This window comes from Diorhabda sublineata, chromosome 4 (genome assembly GCF_026230105.1).
Source record: "Diorhabda sublineata isolate icDioSubl1.1 chromosome 4, icDioSubl1.1, whole genome shotgun sequence".
NCBI classification, from domain to species: domain Eukaryota; kingdom Metazoa; phylum Arthropoda; class Insecta; order Coleoptera; family Chrysomelidae; genus Diorhabda; species Diorhabda sublineata.
The window spans coordinates 6,431,067-6,453,787 of NC_079477.1; the positions used below are offsets into that span (position 1 = coordinate 6,431,067).

Consider the following 22,721-nt stretch of genomic DNA (forward strand, 5'->3'; position numbering starts at 1 on the left):
GTGATATGAATGAACGAGGCCTTACTGCAGATATTATCGCATGAGCTATTGAGGTACATTTCGTTTCATTATGATTCATATACTCTGGTTTACCTCTTTTATCATTTAGAATTATTTCTGACAAAAAAAATTATAGAGATTTCGTTATTGTCTCATAAACGTTGTTAAACATTTCAACACTAGCCGGATAAATTTTATTATCATAAACTTGCGTCCGGATGTGTCGTCGTAAAATTTCACCAGCAGCCTTTAAAATAGGATATTCTTCTTCTTCGTCGTACCAGTTATCGGACAATATGTTTTATTGTTGTTTTTTAAAACATATAATTGTATTAGACCCAAATTTATTGGAGAATACAATATTATCCTCATAATGGTTCATTAAGCTCATTTTTATTGTTTTATCGACAGGAATATGGTCAATTGTAACAATAATTTTTAATTCTGCCAGTGAAAATTGACATTCGTCATTTTCTTCAATATATTTGAAAATCTGCTCCATTGCTGCATCTACTTGTATGGTTACTGGATGAATTTTTTTCTCCTCTCCCTCAGAAGTAGTGAAGTAGCTGATTTGTTGTCTTGACCATTTGGACTTTCTTCTTTCCTTCATTTCATCCGCTTTTTTTCACATAAGAATCATCTACTTTTTCAATCAAAATCAATTGAAGTAGCCGTTCGAAGTTTTTTTTTAGGTAGAGAGCATACTGATGCTGATTTAAATAAGAATTAATGCATCCTTCATTGATATATTTCCGTCTGCATACCGAATGCACGTAAAGAAATTCGCGAGTATTTAAATACTGAGAAAGTAGATGCAGATGCATAACTTTTTCGAAAGTATTAAGTCACTTAAATGCAAAGTGCTTTGGGTACTTCAAACAACTTTGGTTGCTTAGAAATAGTTTAAGAGTGAGCCATAATAATTTCATGCAGTTTCAGTGATTTAAACATCGAAAATTTCGAAATTCGTGTTTTCACTTAAAAATGAGAATTTGACTATAACGCGCCAATTTTAGAAAAAAATAATTATTATACTTCTTTTCAACACTCTCGAAAACATAAAGGTGAGTGGTTTTTAACGTCTAGGATGAGATTAGTCAGTATAAGGAAAAACCTTCTTTTGTGATTTATTAAATAATTCTATCTCTAGACTTTATTTGATGATCTAGGATGTTAGAAGGACCTTCTAGTAATTCTTTGATTTAGATATCTTATTATTACGAAGAAGCTAGAAAAATCTTTACCAACAACAACTTTAAATTGGAGGAAAAAAAATATTGTTTCTCAATTTAACTAATGTAATTTCCATTTTAATAAACTCAGTGTCCTAGAAGGTCATATTAAAACTAAAAAAATGAAGAAAAAATAATAACATAATCCTTTACGTTCTGAAGACAACTATTATCAAAATCAAAAGTCGTACACGATATTAAAATTTAGTAGAGTAGTTTTTGGTCAAATATATTTAAACTATATATATTTAAACTAGATTTTATCGAGAAGTATTTTGTTAAACTATGAATTATACAGAAATCGTTTTCTGATACAATTAACAATAACTTCAAGAGTCTGATCATAAATTAGATTTTAAATGTGCAAACGGGAATTTTCTTATGAACAATTTAAGAAATTGATCTCAAAGGCGCACTTAGATTGAAAGGCGAAATAATATGCAAAAGAGAAATAAGGGAAAGTGCGCTGAAGTTTAATAATTGATACAAGCACTTTTGAGACTTTCTGCAAGAAGAAATGTTTCATATAAAAGCGAATACCTTTATAAAAGTTTCTCGAGGGTTCACTTACTTCTAATTTAGACAAATCGTTTCAAAGATAATCAAATATTTCACTGAATATTCATTTTTTTTTTTGGAAAAATTTTTACTACAATAGATCCAATCGATTGATTTGAATCTAAACAATGTAATATGCTGACGATGTAGCTGACATTATGAAAAAGGCTTTAAAAGAGATCATCTTGTTGATAGAAAATAACAGGAGTCCATGTTAAAAAAAAACGAACTAATTCTGTTCATAAGAACAGACTTCAAGGCATCAAACTTAATGGACAAGAACTATGCCTATAAAAAAGCTGAATACTTAAGAATTATACTTGGCTTCAAACTACAATGGAAAAGGGATGTGAAGGAAAGAATGAAAAAAAAAATGAATCAAAGCTTTCTACAGGAAGATGTTTGGTAAAAATAGGGACTACTACCCCAATTGTAATATACTAGTTGTATAAAAATAAAAAACCGAAAGAAGTGCAGAGGATAGCAGCATGCGGAATCGCCGGAGTCATGAGAAGTACTGCACAAACAGCACCAGAAGAAATTCGAGACCTGCAGCCTATTGAATAGTTCACATTTCTTATAGTTTTCATACTATTTGGTATGCTTTCAGTGCCCAGTGATGGTGGTTTGATTCCATGTCTTTTTGTTCTTTCCATATATCACAATCTCTATTTTATAAAACCTTTCCAAAAAGTGGAAAGCGTGTGAATATTTTTAGTCATTCTATTTACATTTATAAGAATTTTTCTATAGATATTTTCTCAACTGACCTTTAAAACTCTAGGAGTATCTATTATTGTCATCCATTTTATATTCGCGCAAACCAAATTGCGCTAAATTTTCACAGGAATCAAAATTTTGAATTAATTTCAAACAATTCATAGATGAGTTCAATTTACTGACATTAACTATTGTGATAGGAGGCATTATGGAAAGAAAAGGTACCGCTGGGGTTATGCCCCATACTACTATCAACGTAATGCAACATACATCAAGTTTTCTGAAACAGGGTATGAGACGTCTAGATATTCAAAGAAAAAACTAAAATCACACACCTCATTTATTTTTTTATATGTGTCGAATTGCACTTTATAAACACCCAATGTAGAAAATAAATATTTTTGAGTTTTGCAATAATAATTTGATAACTTGAGAAAAGCTAAATTATAATAATATAAGAGTTCTCAAAAGAAAGTTTATAGATTGTTAGTGGATAAACTAACATGCGAGTATTTTGGTATTTATATTTTCAAAATAATGTCGTCTGAATATAAACCTTCCCAATAATTTAGTTGGAGGCAGACCCGAACTGGGATCATTACAAGCCCTCAGCTAAAACCTGTGAAGAGGCCCTCTACCTTGGGATATGGTAGGTATGGATTGCATCCAAAAAGCTGTAGTCTAGAGTCCCCCTCTTTTTGGAAACTGAGTACTTAACGAGTTTTTACGCTATTTTGGCACTTATAAAGAAAAAGAAAATCAGCTAGAAGATTTTCATACGAATACATATAATGATTTGACTTTTGCAGTATTTTTAGGATACCACAACACTACGAAACTGTAGAACTGTCAATAATTTATTACAACATGACAATCAGCCGCCATATTCACTTGGGAAACAACATTGCGGTATTAACATTAAAACTATTAATAATAGGAATGGTTTATTTCCCTTTTTTGCTAGAATATTTGTCCACGACGAAAATATGGCCAGCTTTTTATGTCAGGTTACGCGAAATAAGCTATGTTAAATCTGCAGGTAGACTCTGTGATAGCTACAATTTAATAGCAAAATTTTTTTGTATCAAATGCAGTGCAGAAGTCGGTTTATCCTAATAGATTTTAGATAGCTCCGCAAGAATTGAATCGAGACTGTTTAGAGGCCAGTTTATATTTCGTTCTCTTGGAGAATAATTTTCAAAAAAAATGTCACGTACTTCTATCAAAGCTGTATTGGATGTTCTTGTATTATTGTTCCTTCCTGCTGCATTTTTGTATTTCTTTTACATAACGCTATATATGTACTATAATCTCACCATGTTTTACATCTTCAAAAAGTAGCAACAGCTTATTTACTTTCCCACCAAAGTAAAAATAAAAATCGTCCGTTATGTAGTTAAACTTCTTTGCAAACACATCTTGAGATTTCAATTCTAGTACCAATTAACGGGTATAGTTCTAGACCTTCATACATTCTATTCACATTAAGAAGACTGTCACGCATCCGAATTGAAAGATTCATATCCTCAAGTTCGTGCTGACTTACACTCTGATGTTGTTAATGTCCTTTGTCGACCTGATTTTGGTTTTCTTATTATTAAGCTCATCTATTTAAATTTATGACGAATCTGGCAGGTTTAGGGTCATCATAAAATCTCATTAGTTTAACGTTTACGAGGTCATAGAATCCATTTATCAAGGTCGCAGGTGTCGCAAATTAATACTAATAATTGAATTTATTCACTCCGGTTCGGCTTTTTAAACTGAATTAATGAATTAAATTTAATTGAGGAGATGGGGGCTTGATTGGAGAAAGGAAAGACAGTAAAAGAAAAATAAAATGTAAGTGTTCACATTTTTATTTATCCGCCTTTTATTTACATTCGAATTGATAACTGTCTCTTGATGCAGTTAAGCAAGCCGAGTTAAAGAGTAAAAAACATTTGAATCTATGAAGATTTTGTCAATTTATTGATCTGGTTCGGTAAAAAACACATTTTTATAGAGCAGATGTTTCTTAGTCTCCCAATTACATTAGCAAAAAATGTGGGCTCAATATTTTAGAATGCAAAAAAACGCACAATCACTTGCCAATTGAAATCAAATCGATATCATCTTTTCCCGCATTCCGCAATAATTTGAGGGCATATTTAGTGGAAAGTGCTTCTATTCTAGTAATAATACTTAATTCCGGGCATGCTCCATACTGTTTTAATTTTGGTATGGACTTAAATATGACATATACTAATTATGACCTATTATTATTACCAATAATTTTGTTACTCATTGTGGTTTTCTTCTGTATATGGAAATTTTATTTTATTTGATTTATCTTGGATCGATGGATATCCATATTAATATCGATATATGTTTACATGCAGTTAGTTGAACATCTATAAACTTTCGTTTGAGATAACTTAAAGAAATCTGAAATATGGTCAAAAATGAAAGTCAAAAATTCATATTAATCATAATCAAATTTCAAAAGTACTTCTAAACACTCATTCCACGTAATTATGTGTATAACAAAACTGTTTGACTGGCACAACTAGACACTTCACTGTTAGCACATAAACTTCGTCTGTTGTCTTTTCACTTCACACTTTGATTAACAAACTTTTTTTTCTGAAATCGCTCAAAAATGTCTACTTCGGGGGTCAAATAGCCTAATTTAGCCTGTTGCTTTAGAACGAACTTATCCGGAAAGAGGAACTAACCAAATTACCGTCAGAATCGGACGTGACTGGCACCTTTTATTTTTAACTCTTCGCATCAAATTATATATAATTAAAGCAAATTTAATATATTGGTCCATTAATTATTGCAAAACTCAAATTTATATTTCAATACTTTGCAAAATCACCTCAATAAATCTCTGACATCATTTTTTTCTGTAGATGGAGCAGAAGAAGTCGACACGGATCTAATGGACCTCGAAGCCACGTGGTTGACTACAGGACAGGATATATCAGATCTCATCTTAGATCACCGTCGGGAAGAGTACGGTGACCTAGTCAATCTTCGGATCTATTTCATATTAGTGATTCTTATGTCTCACCATTTTGAGAAATTATAGATTGAATTCGTTGATGTCTAGAAACGAAAAAAAATCTTGTAGCGATCCATTTCTTTATAATACAGTCCACGGTATAGAAGAAAGACTGAAACTGTAACGAGTAGTTGTGGATTTTTTGAAATAAAATGTTTAGAGCCTTATTGTATGTAAAAAGGTTAGCTTTCACACGAGTTACAAACAATCAGTGAGGTTTATATAAAAACTTCTGATTGTTTAACTTCAGATGATTGTTCTGCTAGTTCATTGTCTGAAGCGTTTGTTCCAACCCTTCAACTGGGCTGTTACCGTTATACAAACGATTTTGTATTATGCTTCAACCGAGTTAGGTATCATTTGTGAACCATTTTCGAGACGGTCTTTTCAATACTTGGTTGGTGGCAAGTAACGTTACCAAAACTGAGCCTAGCTAGAAATTACGCAGGAAATATAATTTAAACGCTACCAATAACCGTTACAAGAACGGTCCAGATTAGCAGATTTTATATTGAAAATTAGGTCTTTCATAGTTTCTGCGCTTTTACATGTTTCATAACAATATTAATCAAACTTTTCTCAGTTTATTTCTTGGTGGTATCCTCACATTTTGCGCTCCGATTTCGCACGAATGCGATTTACTCCATGGTCCTCATCTGATGCCATTTATTATATTTCAATACATTACCATTACTTATATATTACTTACTATATGGAAAAACAAAAACATAAGTATTGAGGCCAAGTCAAAGACCTACAAAACTGTAATCAGACCCATAATGACGTACACAGCAGAAACTCGGCAAAATGAAAGTCCTACTAAAAATTACTGAAAAAAACGCTGCTAGACAGGGAACGTAGCGACGACATTAGACAAGAATGCAGAGTGGTAAATATTAACGAATGAGTACTGAGAAGAAAGCGCGAATGAGGCAATAGGCATGCTGCGAAGAATGAACAGGCAATCTGCTTAAAATGGAGTAGGAAGAAGAAGAAAAAGAAGAAGACATTGACATTTTTACTCCACATAAATTTAAGTTATATCAGTGCACTGATGCTAATTTAAAATTGTTAACAATATTCATGCTAACCTCAGACAAATTGACAAAGTCGGGCAAGCATCTAGTTTTCAAAATTACATATTTGAACTTTGTACTACATTCTTCAAAGTGAACAGAGCAGATAACATTCCATTAGGTGGAGCCCAATCAACACTTTCTGTTGCCTCAATCCACATATTCAAGAAAGCGATCTTTGTGAAAGCAAACCAATAAAGAATTTCGGGCTTTATGAACGCTAAGTGGAACGCACCTTAGAACGTAAGCAAAACTAATAGCCTACAGTGGAAGAAAGTTCATTTAAAGCGGTGTGGATTGCTGTGATGCGCAAGCTTAACCAAGAACCCATTCGGTATGTTGATTTGCGATAAATGTAATCAGTGATCACGGAACTGTTACTAAAAATTCAAAATTGAACGACCTGACAGTTTGGAAAGTGTGCATGCTATCACTCCCTAAACTAATTTAGAATCAGAACCGCGAACTATGGAGGGTAGAGAGAGAAAAGTGGGAAAAGTACCTTTCGGTATACAATAAATAACAGTGCAAAAACCTTCAGGAATGGCGCTGGTGTAGACAAAAAGAATGGCATGAATATATAAATGATAAATGAATTGAAGTATGTCGAGTTAAAAAATATAATCTCATTATGAGAAAACGGGTTGTCTCACTAATTTTGGCACTAAGATTTGCTAATACGGCGCTACCTTTATTTAAGGCAATTGAACGGGGACTTCATATGGGTACATTATTAGTATTGTAACGTTTTTCTATTCGTGGGGGGTGACTTAATGTCTCTTAAGTCCTTAATTTATTAACGCATTATACAATATACTTAACTTATATTAATTTACTTTTAAATATCATTTAATAATTTCTTCCAATAATTCGTTCATTTTACTCCGATTATTTATTTAAAACTTTACTAACTGCGCTACATAAACTTATTTATATACCACAAGTAGAATTCTACAAAGTTCTAGAACAACAGAAACAAAATAAATAAATGGACTTTACTAGAAATTATTTAGAAGGAATACTGTAAATAAACCGCCTGATGATAAAAAAAATAAAAACAAATAAACATCTCCGCTATTTAAAAATATTTGAGAGACGCCGCGGAAATTCACCGAATTTTTAAAATTTCATAGTAGCTGGACTGGACCGGCCTAGGAAACCATTTTGCGAACTTGTGCAGATCCAAAGCAAAAGATAAAAGAAATGAACAGGTATTGAATAGGTAGTTAAGAAAACTCTCAAACTAATTAATTTACACGTTATACAGGGTACAGAAAATATCTACATTAGGTTAGTTATAAGAAATAGTATGAAATAAGCGTATTTTCATCATTTCGGTTTGTGGACAGTATTATTTAGAATGTAATCAGTATGTAGGAAAATAAATAGATTAGGTTTCTTATATTGTGTTCCTTCTACACTGACAAAAATTTGCTACAGGCAAATGTCCCGAATTGATCAACAAAAAAAATGTAATCAACAATGTCCTAACAACAAGAGTAAGTGATTCCTTGAAAATGTTGATGAATTTAGCGGGTAAACGAAAACGAAACGTCGGCTTTTTGATAGTAAAACACAATACAATGTAATCTGAATAATTATCATTTCACCCTAGGAAACTGATCAATTCACTGTTTTTATTAAGATCTTTTAATAATGTTATTGGTATGTAAATATTCTCTAAGATAGATAGAAGATAGAAAATTTGCACAATAAACCTAAAACGTAAAAATTGACGTGATTTTATACATTATTATCCTTCATATTTTACAAACATATCATTCTGGAATATCATACATACTATAACAAAGATGAAATACTATTTTTAAGTCAATTGATAATTTTTAACATTATTTGGTCTCAACTACCTGTAGAGGTCAAAGGTGTGCTATAAAATTATTTTCTAGTCATATAGCTCGCTATGAACTTTCCCATTATACATACTGCTATCTTGTGGGTCATGTTTCATATATTGAAAGAGCTGAAGTTTTGTTTTCGATTGTGTACTTGAATTAACAGCAAGAATTTATTAGTATAAATTTACACAACTAAATTTTTGTTCAAATAATTTAGCTATTTATCATATCAAGATACGTATCTTTTCAAAAAAATATATCTGATACCTACATTTAGAGTGATCTAATCAAGGCATATATTGACTATCAATGGTGCCACATATTCTGTAATGTAGAACCAAAAGACAATATAAATGTTCAAAATAAATTGTTAATACACCTAATTTAGTATGTAAATAAATATGTAAAAAATAAAATGTGGTTTTATTAATTTCTGGTTTTTTTCAATAAAAAATTTCTGTATTATCATTCAAACTTCCAAAGATGATATGATAACATATGTTTGTTTTCTTAGTGTAGAATACTGTGGAACATAGATAAAAAATATACTATTGACGCTTCTACGTACTCATAGGATAGAACATAAATTAACTAGATATAGCCAGGTATATTTGTAATCTATGTATGCATCACAAAACATGGTTTGTTCTGTGGTATGTACCATAGAAATCTGTGTCATACACTACATACATCACCTCAATAATTGTTTATATATTATTCAAACAATTCTATATAATATATAAAAAATTGCAAAGGAAATATTTGGTAAAAAGGAATACGTGTCAAAACATATTACCAACAGATGGCAGAGTACAAAAGTTTAAATATCAAAAGGTGCATCCCACTAAGCGTTCACCGCGCCTGAAATACTCTTTTGGGTGTTCCACATAGCGACTACGATCGTTGGGGTCGACACGAGAACGTCCCTCATGACGTCATGACCAACGTTACTACGACCCTTGTCGTGAGGTGGGTCAAAGTGGGCGGTGAAAGAATTAGCGAAATTTTCAAAGCTCAACAAACGCAGATTATAACCATAAGAATCTATCTCGTTATTTGATGCGGTATGCAATATTATCAGTTTATATTAATATAGATTAATCGGAAAATATAAAATTATCAAATAATCGAAAAAATCGAATATTCGGTTAATCTAAAATAATCAATTTATCGAAGATTGATTATTTTTCAAATTTTCACACTTCTTTGTGGTCCTGTAACCTGTAACTCAATACTTGCAGAAACTTACCTATTAAGAATAAAATCCTCTCCCTGAGTAATGAATAATAAGAAATATTTCTATTGTTTAGTTTTATTTTGGTGGAAATCAAATCACAATTTTATTTTTCAACTTTATAGCTGCCGTAATCAAGAAATATTTGTTTTGAGTTTTCGATCTCTTTGGCCCACATTGTATTAAATGGATCACAATTATTGATTATATTAATCAATTACATAAAATTAAGTAAGATCACACTCCCTTTTAATTAATCGCTTTAACCAAATACAAATACCTACATATTGATTGAACATTTAAACTTATTTAGTTAACTAGGTACAAAAATTATTCTTAAAAAGCTCTTTACAAATGGCATTTACCTTAAAAAAAATAGAAAATATCATTATTTCCTTTGAGGTTAGATAGTTTCCAGCGGCCCGCGTCTGAGTTTTTTATTTTATTTTATATAGTTGTCGGCGAAAGATGAAACCTTTGCGGCCTAGTACCGCATAGTACATTACAAAAAGCTGATACTAAACGCTGACGATTTGAAACTCCTGAATGTTATCCTGGAATTACTAAATCCAATTAAAAACATTTCAGAAACTCTGTCTGGAGAAAATTATGTAACGGGATCTATCATTCTACCTATTTCTTTGGAATTAGGTAATAAAACATTGGTAGATGAATACGATGAAACTGAAATTGATGAAGACATTGTAGAACTAAAAAGGCTTCACAAACACACTTAAAAACATATATGACAGCAACGAGAAAACTCATAAACTATTACAGACTCCCACCTTCATGGTCCCACGTTTTAAAGGATCCTTTTTTAGTTCTGCAGGAAACCAGATAATTGAAGATATAATATTACTTACAACTTAGTAGCGAATTAGAAATAATTCCAGTGTCTGAGAATAGAGCTGCGTCATCAGGAAAAAAGAAAAGCGGACTTTCATCAATGTTTAAATCTATGAAAACTGTTGAAGGTAGTAGTGCTGTGAGTTTAAATGTAAAAATTAAAAATTAAATCGAACAATATATGAATATACCAGTCATTGATGTTGAAGAAGATGCACTGATATGGTGGAAGTATAACGCACATGTATTTCCTTTTCTTTCCCAATGTGCAAAAAAGTTTCTCTGTATTCAAGCGTCCAGTGTTCCATCTGAGCGAGTATTTAGCAAAGGAGGCCAAATAGTAACTGACCTAAGAGCGTCACTAACTGGAGATCATATTGACCAGCTTGTTTTTTTAACTATGAAAAAAACGTTTGTTAACATTCCTAAAAATTTATAACAAACATCTTTCAAGATAATAATTTTTTGTTTTGCTTTTAGTTGCAAGTCTAAATCTAAGACTAAAGAGTTTATTTTGAAACAAGCCCATTAAGAGTTAGTGACAAATTATCACTTTTAATTAATAATATACAAAAGAGATTGTGGACAACATCCTGTGAGAATTTGGTTTTATAAAATACAATTTTTCTTGCCTATTTTCATTCTCAAAAATGCATAATGGTTTTGATACAGTTTAATTGAATTTAAAAGAGAGTTTTTAAGTAGCTTTATTATAAAGTAAAAAATAGTTATTTGTATGCTTAGGCCGCAAAATACATTTTTAACGTACCGAAAGAACAGTTATCGCCGAGACCGCTTGCGGCCGAGGCAAGATTATCTTGAGGTCGTTAAAAAGTTTCGCGGCTATGGCATACACACTATTTTTCGTACAATCGTTAAAATAATCAAATAATATAATAATCAATTTAACGATTAAAAAATTTATTTTCTGAATAATTATTTCAACATAATTCAATATCAGAATCTTACTTCCAAATATCTTCTGTAGGTTCATTATTCGGTTTGTTTTTTTTTGGGGGGAATCAAACCATAATGTCTTCTGTATGTTCCTAGTGGTATTCTCGCTCTTTATCTTGTTTTTTGTAGGAATCAAACCGCAATCGTTCTTTTGAAGCTTTATTTCCGATTTTCGAATAATCGAAAATTGATTATTTTCAATTAATCGATTATATCCGATTTATCGATTATTTTGGAATGATCGATTATTTTCGATAAATCGACTATTTTTTATTTTTTTCGATTAATCGAAAACAATCGATTATTTTATATAATCGATAATCGATTATATTTTTTGATAATTGCCCTGTCCTAATTATAAGTACTTTTGAAGCATGTTGTAGCGCACTAACAAATATTTTACTATCGCCGCAGAAGATATTTTGATTTTACTTTAATGTAAATCTGTTAAGCTTTCGGTTTATTTTTTCTGTTATGCCATTCGTTAATATTTATCTCAACGCTCAAAATGCCTCGAAAATCAATTCTACTTGTAATTACGATTATAACGCTCTGAACTAAGTGGAACGTGAGCGCCGTGAGTACTTAGTGGAATGCACCCAAGATAAGATCTGTCACTGTCAAACAGTAGATAAGCTATAGTATAAATTCATTTTCATTGTAGTTCTGTTGATAAAAGTCGCCGGGTCGGATTTTCTTTAAACAGTGTTCTTTATTAGTATAATTATTTAAATCATATCGTATATTTTTAAACATGCGTCTTCCAATTGTAATATCAATATTTTCACTAGTAGTAATAAGTGTAGCACATGAAGATTTGTATTCCGTGAAATATACTACTGAAAATTTTTCACAAGAAGTCGGGAAGAAAAACCACTTTGTAATGTTCTACGCTCCCTGGTAAGTGAAGTTTCATTTATATTTACCACCAATAAATAGTTTAACATCAATTTTATTGAATTATCTAAACTTAACCTTACTTTCTTCGAAAATCTTTTGAATCTTGTAATTTTTCGTGATAGGTGTGGACATTGCCAGAAATTTGCTCCAAAATGGGAACAATTAGCTGAAATGTTAAATGAGGATGAGACTAACAACATCAAAATTGCCAAAGTTGACTGTACAACTGATAATGAAGTTTGTTCTGAACAAGATATTACTGGTTATCCTACTCTTAAATTTTATAAAGTAGGGGATTCTGAAGGAGTACGGTTTAAGGGTACAAGAGATTTGCCTTCAATAACAAATTTCATAAATGAACAACTAAGAGAGGTACTTGTAAATACTGAAAAGATAATTTATTTGTCGAAATTCAAACAAATAGGAATTCCATATAATACATTCATATAGGTAGTTCGTGCAGCTATTTCTAGGTATTAATTGTTTAAATTTGTTCAGTACTCTATTACATTATATTCAAGAAATGTAAGTAACAAGAATTAGTTGTACATGTCAGTCAGTCAAAAATGTTTTGGAAGTTTTAATACAAAACAACTTATTAAACTAACCTAACCACATACAATTTAGATTAAGAAAATCACAAAACGTTTTATAAAATTTACTAGGCAGTAATAGAAAATTTAATTAGTAATTTTACCATATAATTTTTTTTAACTTACTATACATACTATCTTTCTCTGACAAGCTATTATGTTTTAGGTAAAATTATATTGTTAATTTATATCAATTAAAAATTTATTTAAAAATAAGAGAGAGAAAAATAAGTGTTTAAGACTCAAGCATAAATACAAATGGGGTAGCCTTCTCTATATATCCAATGTTTCCATCACAATTTGTTTTTAACTCTTCAATAAAACATAGTAAATCAAAATACTGAGAATTTTTCAAAATCTTCAAAGATTGTTTTTGAGAAATAATAAACAGTTTCGTATAATTACTATCCACATAAGATTTATACTCAAAGATCCTAAAATTATACCTCCTAATAGTAAGATTTCTAAATTGTCTAAGGAAATTACTCGATTTGTATTATAATTTGAATTCATACACAATAATTGGTAATTTTAATCACAAAAAAATAGTACTTTTACAAAAAAAATTACATTGTACTCAACTGACTTGAATTAACAAATTAATTCCTTGTGGGCAAGCTGTTCTGCTTCACCATTATCTTATATGTACCAAAAGTCTTTGAACATAAAATAGGTATGTACTTCCAGCTAGAGTCTTTGTAGGTTTTTCTCTTCAAATGCATTTTTGATTCTATATTATTTTGGATGAATAAGTATTTAGACTTTGTAGTGAATTTGTAAATTTTTCAGAGTATGTTTACATGTGTTTTTTAGGGCGACGAATCTGATGCAGAGGAATCCACAATTAAAGAACCTCAAGCAGTAGGTGGTTTAATTGAACTTACTGAAGATACTTTCAACAAACATGTTGAAACTGGGAAACATTTTATTAAATTTTATGCTCCATGGTGTGGACATTGTCAGGTAATCCTCATATTTATTTGAAACAAAAATCCATAAAAAATTATTTAAAAATAATCCTAAAATAAAGTTTGTACTCTGAATTATATGTAAGCATATTTATTTGTTTAAGGTACAATCATTAAAAATTAATTCCAAAACAATGTCTGCACTGCATAGAAATATAAACAAATGTGTATTTGCAGATAAAAATGTATTCACAAGTTTTTTATTTATTTTAATTGTTCCAATCCTATTGTTTGCCAATATATATTGTTTTATTATAATTAATATAAAAAACTTACTGTATTCATTAAAAAACATCAGTTTAAAAAACATTTTTTAGAAAAATTCTTTTTAAAGAGTAATCTAGTTGTTATTATTTTGTACTGCAATTTGATGTTATCAGAGAAATTGGTAGGCAAATAGTGTATATACATAATACAGTTCATATTATCTATTTACAGAATATTTTATAAGAAAATGATTTTTTTCTAGAGAAAGCTTAGATAGCTAAGTCTAGCATCCTCAGGTGTCCATTGAGGCGAAAGTGCCCCAACAGGACTCCTGTTGATATTCATAGGTTGCTAGGTTGATACATTTAGCAGAACTTCTCTGGTTATTGTTTCATGCCTCGGCCCTTGTAGATTGTCAGTTACTGGTTTTATCCCCATCTACCTTCTTTTCCGTACTCTATCTATTGATCTGTAGTTGACACAAAAGGGTTCAGTTCCTATGAAGGGCTTGTCTGTCAATTGTTTTGTTTCCTCCAGAATCCATTGAAGGGTAACTTTATTCTTCTTGTCTAGCTCATTTAGCTTATCCAGACATTCAAAACCAGTTTGGATTTTATGACATTGGAGCTTAGAGCTCTAATGGTTATTTGACTATTGGACGGGATTATCTCCTGAGTGAAATAGTTCCTCTATATATTCAACAGGACACATTTTTCAATACCATTTGATGTCATTTCTGTTTTATTTTTTATATGGTGCTTTGACCCCGTTTGCTTTTATAACTTGGTTTTAAGAAAATTTTTTGTTAAAGCTTTTACGGTATTTTGTCCTGATTTGATAATTTTTTGAGGGTGCTTTTTCCTTGTTAATTCTTTCTATCTTTCTTTGAACATTTTGAGTGACGATTTTTACTGCAGCTGTTGAGCAAGAGTCAGTACTTGCTTTGGGTGACATAAAATTTGTAAATTGCTCTTATTAGTATGTCGACTAAAACAATCAATGTTTCCCTATTTACTCCAACCCTTATTTTGGTGTGCCAAATTGCCATAATGTTCTATAAATGTTAACATTTTCTCAATTCTAATTAGGTAAGCTTCTGCTTCTACTAGTTGCAGCTTCAATATGTTTAAGCAACCAAAATTTAATTACATTTTATTAGGTAATTATTATAACTTCTATATAATTATAAATCAATTAATTCAATATAAAGTAAGTTCTTACATTACGGAATTATTTGATCTTGAGCTTTGTGCTTCATAAATTTCGCGGCCATTAAAAATTTTTGGAGTTATTTTGTCACTGTTCGCTAAGATTACCACACATCAAAAAATAAAAAACAAATTATAAAAATATATTTCTATTAAAATTTATATTCATTCTTGGTACTGTTTTTCCATGGGACCGATCAAGGTACAAAGTGTAGTTATTGAAAAAATTTAAGCATTTTAGGGTGAAATTCATTTGAAATATATTGTCTGGTGATTATTTTTAAATAAATACCATTAAAAATTGTTTATATGTTCTATATGATTATGACTATTTATAATTTAGGAACAATTACTGAGCAAAAAAAAATTATTTTCAAATTAGATCTTTTACAATTATAAATAAATGAACTTTTAATTTGTCAAATAAATACGTAATGTAGTATTTTACCATTTATAGCTTTTGTTACTTGTTTTCAGAAATTGGCTCCCACTTGGGAACAACTAGCTAAATCACTTGAATTTGAAAAGGATATCACCATTGGAAAAGTAGACTGTACTCAATATAGATCAATATGTAATAATTTTGAAGTGAAAGGATATCCCACATTATTATGGATTGAAAATGGGGCAAAAGTGAGTATGAACAAATAATTAAACCTGTGATTTTGTTCTTTTCAACGGTAGTCAAGGAAAACATTGTTTTTGGTTTTACTGGCATCAAAATATTCATTATTTTAGGGCTGATAATAATTCGTTAGCTTTTTAAGTTTCTAATAACAATCCTTTTATTAATTGCAACTTTTTTGAACACAAACAAAAGTTTTCTTAAAAATGAAAACTATTATAAAGTAGATGATAAATTGATAAATAGACACAAGTTGAAAATATACTTAGAGTAATAAAGTCTGAAATGATATAATTATTAGGGTGTCCGTTATTTCCCAAATTTGATTTTGTTCTATAAACGCCCCTCAAATTTTTAGATTATGACCTAAAAAGTATCAGACCCAAATCAGCCCTTAATATTCACATTAACCAATGCCTAATCATAATACATTTTCCATTTAAATAACATGGAATTTTTGTAATTTATTTTTCCACTGAAACAAATTTAGCTAAAAATACTTGAACAACTATTTCTTTTAGGGAAGTTAACGCTCTACAATAAAGATTTGAATGCTTTTTTGATAGATTGTATGGTTTAAAAGTTATTCAATGATAAAGTTGTATTCATTGTTAAATTCATCACTTTTTTAAATTTCCACCATAATTTTTATTTAATCAAACTAAATACACACAGATAAGTGATAAAATAAATACATAAATTTCCTACAAGAAATAGCTGTTCAATTATTTTTAACTTCATTTGTTTCAGTGGGAAAAATTAACTGTAAAAAGTGCAAAAAACTTATGTTATTTAAATAGGAAATATATCCTGATTTAGGCACGGGTTAATTTGAATATTAAGCGCTGGTTTGGTTCTGATATTTTTTTTAAGTCATAAACTAAAACTTTGAGGGGCGTTTACAGAACAAAATCCAGTTTAGGAAATAATGGATATCCTTATAACTATATAAACATGTAGAAAGGAAAAAAATTATACTGAAATGGATACCAAATGAAAGGAGGAAAGAGAACAAGCCAAATAGCTTTAGTGTGAGGAAAGAAGATAAATATTGTAATGCAACCAATAATAGAAAATGATAAAAAATTTGTTTCTTAAAATGAGAATTACAATTTCTTTGTTTATACCAAATATGTTCATCAATATGACTACATACTTCAAGTATTTAGAGAAAAACAAACTATACAATTTATTTTTCGGAATGGAATTATTTTTTCTCCACTAGAATTTCCGTGTTATTGTTATCCCCCAGATATTCAAAATGGGTTACCTCTTCAAAACAGAATTTTTTTTCTATTATCCACTATTATTAAAAAATTTCTTGTTGGTTTTTGTTACTTCCATTCCGTTGCCATATATTTCATTTTTTGCTCATTTTTATGTACTCTATGTTCCTTTGCTTTCACTTCTAACCTAGCTAGAACCTTGTGTATTTATATTTATCTAGATAAAGTGCTATATCGTTTGCATTAACAATACATTGGTGTTTCTATTGATAAATAGTTCCAGTAGTATTAATATGACTTTTCCTCATAATGGTTTCTAATATTTTTAATAATGACAACGAGATTGGATCACCTAGTCTTAATCCTCTATCTACATTGAAAGCTTGTTCTATTATTAAACCATCTATCATTACCTTGCTTATCTTTAAGTATTATATTGCTTCATAGAACCTTGATCTACGAACTGTGTCGTATGCTTGCCTAAAGTCAATGAAGAGCATATGAAGCTGTTGATTCTGTCCATAACACAACAACATGCAATTGTTTTATTTAAAATAGATCATTGTGTATATTGTATCTATTAATCCTTTCATGAAACCAATATCTATATTCAGAAAAAATTTCTTTTTCAGATTGACAAATACCAAGGTGAAAGAAGTCACCATGAACTTAAACAATATGTTAATAAAATGCTGGGTACCGAACAACATGATAAACAACAGGCATCAGAAGCTACTGAATCTCAGCTTCCATCTGGCGAAATCACTAATGATGATTTCAAATCTAGCATCCAATCAGGAATTGCTTTTGTAAAATTTTATGCCCCTTGGTGTGGACATTGCAAACGGTTATCTCCTACTTGGGATAATCTTAGAGAAAAGTTCGTTAATAATCCTTCCGTTAAAATTCTCAAAATTGACTGTACTTTAGATGTTAACAAACAGTTGTGCAACGATGAAGAAGTTGAGGGGTTCCCAAGTTTATTCTTGTATAAAGACGGGGAGAAAATGTCTGAATACACTGGTTCTAGAAGTTTAGACGATTTACATGATTATATAATGAAGAATAACAGACACGATGAGTTGTAAATGTCTGGAGTATGGAAATTTGTTGATAGAGGTTTAGGAACATTTTGAGTATTCTGTATCATCAAAACATATTGTAAACATAAAGTTTGTCAACAAATTGATTTATGTATATAGGTTTGTGATTTTTATTATTTTATTACCGTTTAATTGTTTTAAAAAAACCATGTAATCTGAAATAAATAAAAAATTTAAAATACTTTTATCATCATTTATTAATACAAAGAATAGAAGATAATGATAAAGTTTATCTGTTTTCTAAATTGCACTGAAAAAAATGGAAAACTATTTTGCGGACAATAACATGGGTGTTAATTGAACAGTAACAGTAGTTTTCAGTAGAAAAAGTAGCATGATCTTTATCCCCCAAAGATGTGACAACTATCACAAGAACATAAATGACATCAGTTCAAACTGTGCGTTAAGGTACATCCTGATTCCTCAAAGAAGTGTCAATTATTGAAACAGATAGTGACACCTATAAAAATTGTTACTTGGAAAGCCAATTGATATTAAGAATTGTAAACGTTTGCTATATAATGCAATAAAGTTGCCTTGAAGAACGCTATACATTTGAACAGATAAAAACGATATGGCATATTGAGAATAAAAGTGACCTAATGCGAAACTATTACATTAAAAAAATCCAATAGGTCACTTGAGTACTGGAGAAATGTAAATACTAAATGAAAGACACAGATATCTTAGAACCTTACCAAGAGGAAATAAGTCAGTTTTAGAATTTTTAAGTGGTAAAGTATCAATTCGGCTTCTGTAAACATAAATCAACTGGGGATCTTCTGGACTATTTCACCAATATATGGACTGAAGCTATAGAGAAATATGGGGATCGCACTAGAAGGCTTTTGATAGACTCTGGCACGCCAACTTTTGAAATAAATTAAGATTGTATGGCTTGTCACCCTCACTTATCGACTAGCATAGTAGCTTTTTCAAAGACCGACCAATCTAGGTCACTATGGTCACCTCAGAAAAGGTTTAAATCAACGGCTGGTGTTTTCTAGAAATGCATCTTGTCACATCTCTTTATCCAGTACATGAACAAAACTGCAAACCCGATCTATAGCTTCGCCCATGATAGCACACTAGTATCTTCGTTCAAATCAATCGCCCCAATAAACTCTGCTAACACCCAAGTCCGTAGATAGCAACAAATCACCACCATCAATTCTGATCTTGAACACATTCTGGCGATGGTTGGAAGCAATATGATTGAGTTTAATACAGAAAAACCCAGAATGTTTTTTCAAATGCTGACACTGCAGCTCAGGATGTGGTCCTGTCTGGACATAAAATATCACCACCACCGCAAAGATGTGGGAATAATAACTCATAAATACAGTTATCAAATAAATTATTCATGCTGGTACCAATAATAGTAACAAGTATAGGGGAAATTTGTATCTAGAAAACCAAAATGAATTATTTAAATGATGTACTCAATCAATAAAATAATAAGTGTCAATATGGTGTTTTATTTATTACAATCTTAGAAGTGAAGAATTAGGAGAAGTTGAGGATTGTAAATAAAAATGTATATTTATTTATAAACATACATTTTATTCAATGATAATTTTACATCTTTTAACAAAAATTTGACTATTAGTCTCTAAACTTATATTGATATAAAGTCTTGTAAATATTGGAAAAAAGTCTTGAATCAGGTCAATATCTTCACCAAATAAGAACTAAACTAGAAATTTTCATTGGGACAATAATAACAAACTATAATTGGACACATTGTACCAAATTAGAGTTGAATAAAAATATTAAATTAAAATTATAACATAGGTCGCACAAACTAAATTAAAATATTTCACTTTTGTATACAATACTGAACATATAAAATAAATTGTGAAGGAAAATATTACAGACAATATCAAGAATAATGAAAATAGATATTAACCCATTATACCAAATTTTCCTCACAACTCATCATGTAAATCTTCATTTTCTACAACAGGAGCCTCGTAACAAGCTGCAGGTGTGACAAACTCAAAAAAGTATTCACACCTGTTAGGCTCAGATACACTAAGAACTTTGTTTTCACTTCCACAGTTAACTGTAACTACTGTGGTTCTCTGAGGTCCATTCCAACAACTCTGACCACCCTCAAAAGTCATTTTCTCATATTTGTTAAGTTTAGAACCTGACCAATATCCCCAAACACCTAATCTAACATCAGAAGCTCCAGACTTGGGTTGCTGGATAGTTTTATCAAATGGACATAATTTATAAATATACTCGTGATCTTCATAATCAAAACATTGCCCTTCTAAAGAAGCAAACTCCTCTTCTGTTCCAAAATCTTTTCCAAGATATTCTTCGATATCTTTAATTTCCCTTTCTATTTCATTTACTATTTTGCTGGCTTCTTGATACTCATTTCTGGCAGCTGTTGCTTTTTCTACAAGTTGTTGAGTTTCTTCATCATATATGATTGTTGGTGGTGCCTCAGTCTGTTCTGGTTCTTGGGATTCTTGTTCTTCATCATCATACTCATGACCTGAAATAATATATCTTATAATTTCAATATATATGTATTAAAAATAAAGGTTTTTATTACCTTCACCATCTTCTTCAATTTCTTGATCCTCATCTTGCATGTCGTCTACTTCTGAATTTTCTAGTTCATCCTTTTTCTCTGGAATTTTTTCAGTACCTTCTCTAAAAACAACTGGCCTGAGAGTTTTCCAACAAGTTTTGACAAATGTATCCAAATCTACAGATTCTTGAAAGTTTAGGTAAAATTTGGCTTCTTCATCAGATACTAAAACAATGTTTAAACTTTAGCTGAGTTTTCAACTTAGCATATATTCAAATTTGTCACAAATGTTACCTTCTCCATTTCCATCTCTATCAAAGGAAGTCCTTACTTTCACTTCAGAAATTTCCAACCAGCCGTCCTGATTTGAATCAAACTTATTAAAAGTTTCTATGGCTTCAGCTCTCTGTGCTGCAGCTTCCTCCTCTTCTTTCTTAAGTTTAGCTTCATCTTCAAGTTTCCTATAATATTCCAAAGCTTTATTTTCCAAACTTTCAATTTCTTTTTTTAAAGCTTCCTTTTCTATTTTCAATTTTTCAGCTTCTTCCATGTTCTTTCCAAGTTCTGTTAGTTTAATTTGTTTTTCTTGTTTTAATTGGATACCTAAAGCAATTTAAAGTGAAGAAAACAAACTTTATCAACTTATTTTCACCACTGATAATAAATTTAAATTCTTAGAAAATTTCATTTCATATCTTTGTAAACATATTGTAACAAGGAGTAACTTGTTATTTAAATGATTATAGATAAAACGTCTTTTCAGAAAAAGTGATATATATATAATTATTAAATGTAAATTCAAGAAAATATAATTACTCTACTTGACACAATATAAATGTTTACCCTTTTGTACCATTTCTGCTCTTATCTGTTTTCCTGCTTTGATTAATTCAGCTTTTCTTTGAGCTGCTTCCCTTGCACTTCTTCCTAATTCGATACAATTATTCTGGCATGAACTTTTGGTCGAATATTCATCAGTACCATCACAGCAATCACAAATTCCATCGTTTACCCTATTTGAAGGTATATTTAATGGCCTATGTCCAGCATTTGTACAGTGAAATAAACCGTTTGGACAAGCAGATGTCCCCGGTTCATCGCTACCATCTAAACAGTCACAATAATCATCATTTATTCTGGTAAACGGTATAGTTTTACTTTCATCAAAGCAAGTAAAGTCTTTGTCTGGAGGATATAAAGAGGCACGAGAAAGAGATACTCCCCTTGGTCTAGGAACTTCCGATGAGAGTATTTCACTCACGAAAAATATCACAATAAAAATTTTAGCAAACGCTGTATTTTTCCAAAAACTACAATTCATTTTTAACCGGTACTTCTTTTTGCCAACATCAATCACGCATGCTGGAAAATGTCAAATTTAATGACACGTCAGACAGTTGAAGTCACAAAACATACCTTAGGTATACCTTAGGTATGTTTTGTGGTTGAAGTCTTCTTCAATTAGAATCTGTTTCAAGAAAATTAATAATCACACATGGAATTTCAAACAAACTTAGTTAATATAGTCAAATTACGTCCTTAAAATTATATATGTACATATACGTATTTACTAAAATTTCAAAAACATTCTTCAAAATACTGATTGTATCATTTATCTGATTTATGATTTGTTCTGAAATAACTAAATAAATAGAAGAAGAATCATTGGATCTTTTGTGATTTCACCTATTCATTAAAAAACTTTTTGAATACGTTTTATGGTAGTCAAAGTATTAGAATCTTTATCTATAGTTTTGTACTACCTAATAAGTTTTTCAAGATATACAATTATTATGCAAGATTATATTT

General features: G+C 30.4%; 3 protein-coding genes across 3 annotated transcripts in view; 2 read left to right on the forward strand and 1 right to left on the reverse strand.

The window, feature by feature from the left end:
- The window catches only part of LOC130442349 (solute carrier family 35 member F3), an 80,328-nt gene extending 71,418 nt beyond the window's left edge, over positions 1-8,910 (forward strand). The window contains exon 11 of the mRNA XM_056776385.1: positions 5,411-8,910. Within this exon, the coding sequence (XP_056632363.1) occupies positions 5,411-5,522 (112 nt within the window). The 3' untranslated portion in view covers positions 5,523-8,910. The remainder of the gene's footprint in view (positions 1-5,410) is intronic.
- Positions 8,911-12,144: 3,234 nt separating this feature from the next.
- Positions 12,145-18,545, forward strand: LOC130442350 (thioredoxin domain-containing protein 5 homolog). The gene is made up of 5 exons (XM_056776387.1): positions 12,145-12,434; positions 12,557-12,806; positions 13,841-13,990; positions 15,888-16,043; positions 17,894-18,545. Exons 1-5 carry the CDS (start codon positions 12,289-12,291, stop codon positions 18,347-18,349), a joined length of 1,158 nt encoding a protein of 385 aa, XP_056632365.1. The 5' UTR covers positions 12,145-12,288; the 3' UTR covers positions 18,350-18,545.
- A 1,361-nt stretch (positions 18,546-19,906) lies between these two features.
- LOC130442352 (glucosidase 2 subunit beta-like) lies at positions 19,907-22,337 on the reverse strand. The gene is made up of 4 exons (XM_056776389.1): positions 21,756-22,337; positions 21,207-21,515; positions 20,934-21,137; positions 19,907-20,873 (listed from the first exon to the last, which is right to left on the reverse strand). The coding sequence occupies exons 1-4, from the start codon at positions 22,231-22,233 to the stop codon at positions 20,293-20,295; spliced, it is 1,572 nt and encodes a 523-aa protein (XP_056632367.1). The 5' UTR covers positions 22,234-22,337; the 3' UTR covers positions 19,907-20,292.
- Positions 22,338-22,721: the final 384 nt, after the last annotated feature.

Excerpts from the sequence above, each read along its gene's own strand:
- LOC130442352 (XM_056776389.1), bottom strand. The coding sequence starts at position 22,233 with ATGAATTGTAGTTTTTGGAAAAATACAGCGTTTGCTAAAATTTTTATT. Across the intron at positions 21,138-21,206 it reads TAGAGATGGAAATGGAGAAG|TATCTGATGAAGAAGCCAAA; the intron begins GTAACATTTGTG and ends ACATTGTTTTAG. Across the intron at positions 20,874-20,933 it reads AATTGAAGAAGATGGTGAAG|GTCATGAGTATGATGATGAA; the intron begins GTAATAAAAACC and ends ATATTATTTCAG.
- LOC130442350 (XM_056776387.1), top strand. The coding sequence starts at position 12,289 with ATGCGTCTTCCAATTGTAATATCAATATTTTCACTAGTAGTAATAAGT. Across the intron at positions 12,435-12,556 it reads GTAATGTTCTACGCTCCCTG|GTGTGGACATTGCCAGAAAT; the intron begins GTAAGTGAAGTT and ends TTTTCGTGATAG. Across the intron at positions 16,044-17,893 it reads GGATTGAAAATGGGGCAAAA|ATTGACAAATACCAAGGTGA; the intron begins GTGAGTATGAAC and ends TTTCTTTTTCAG.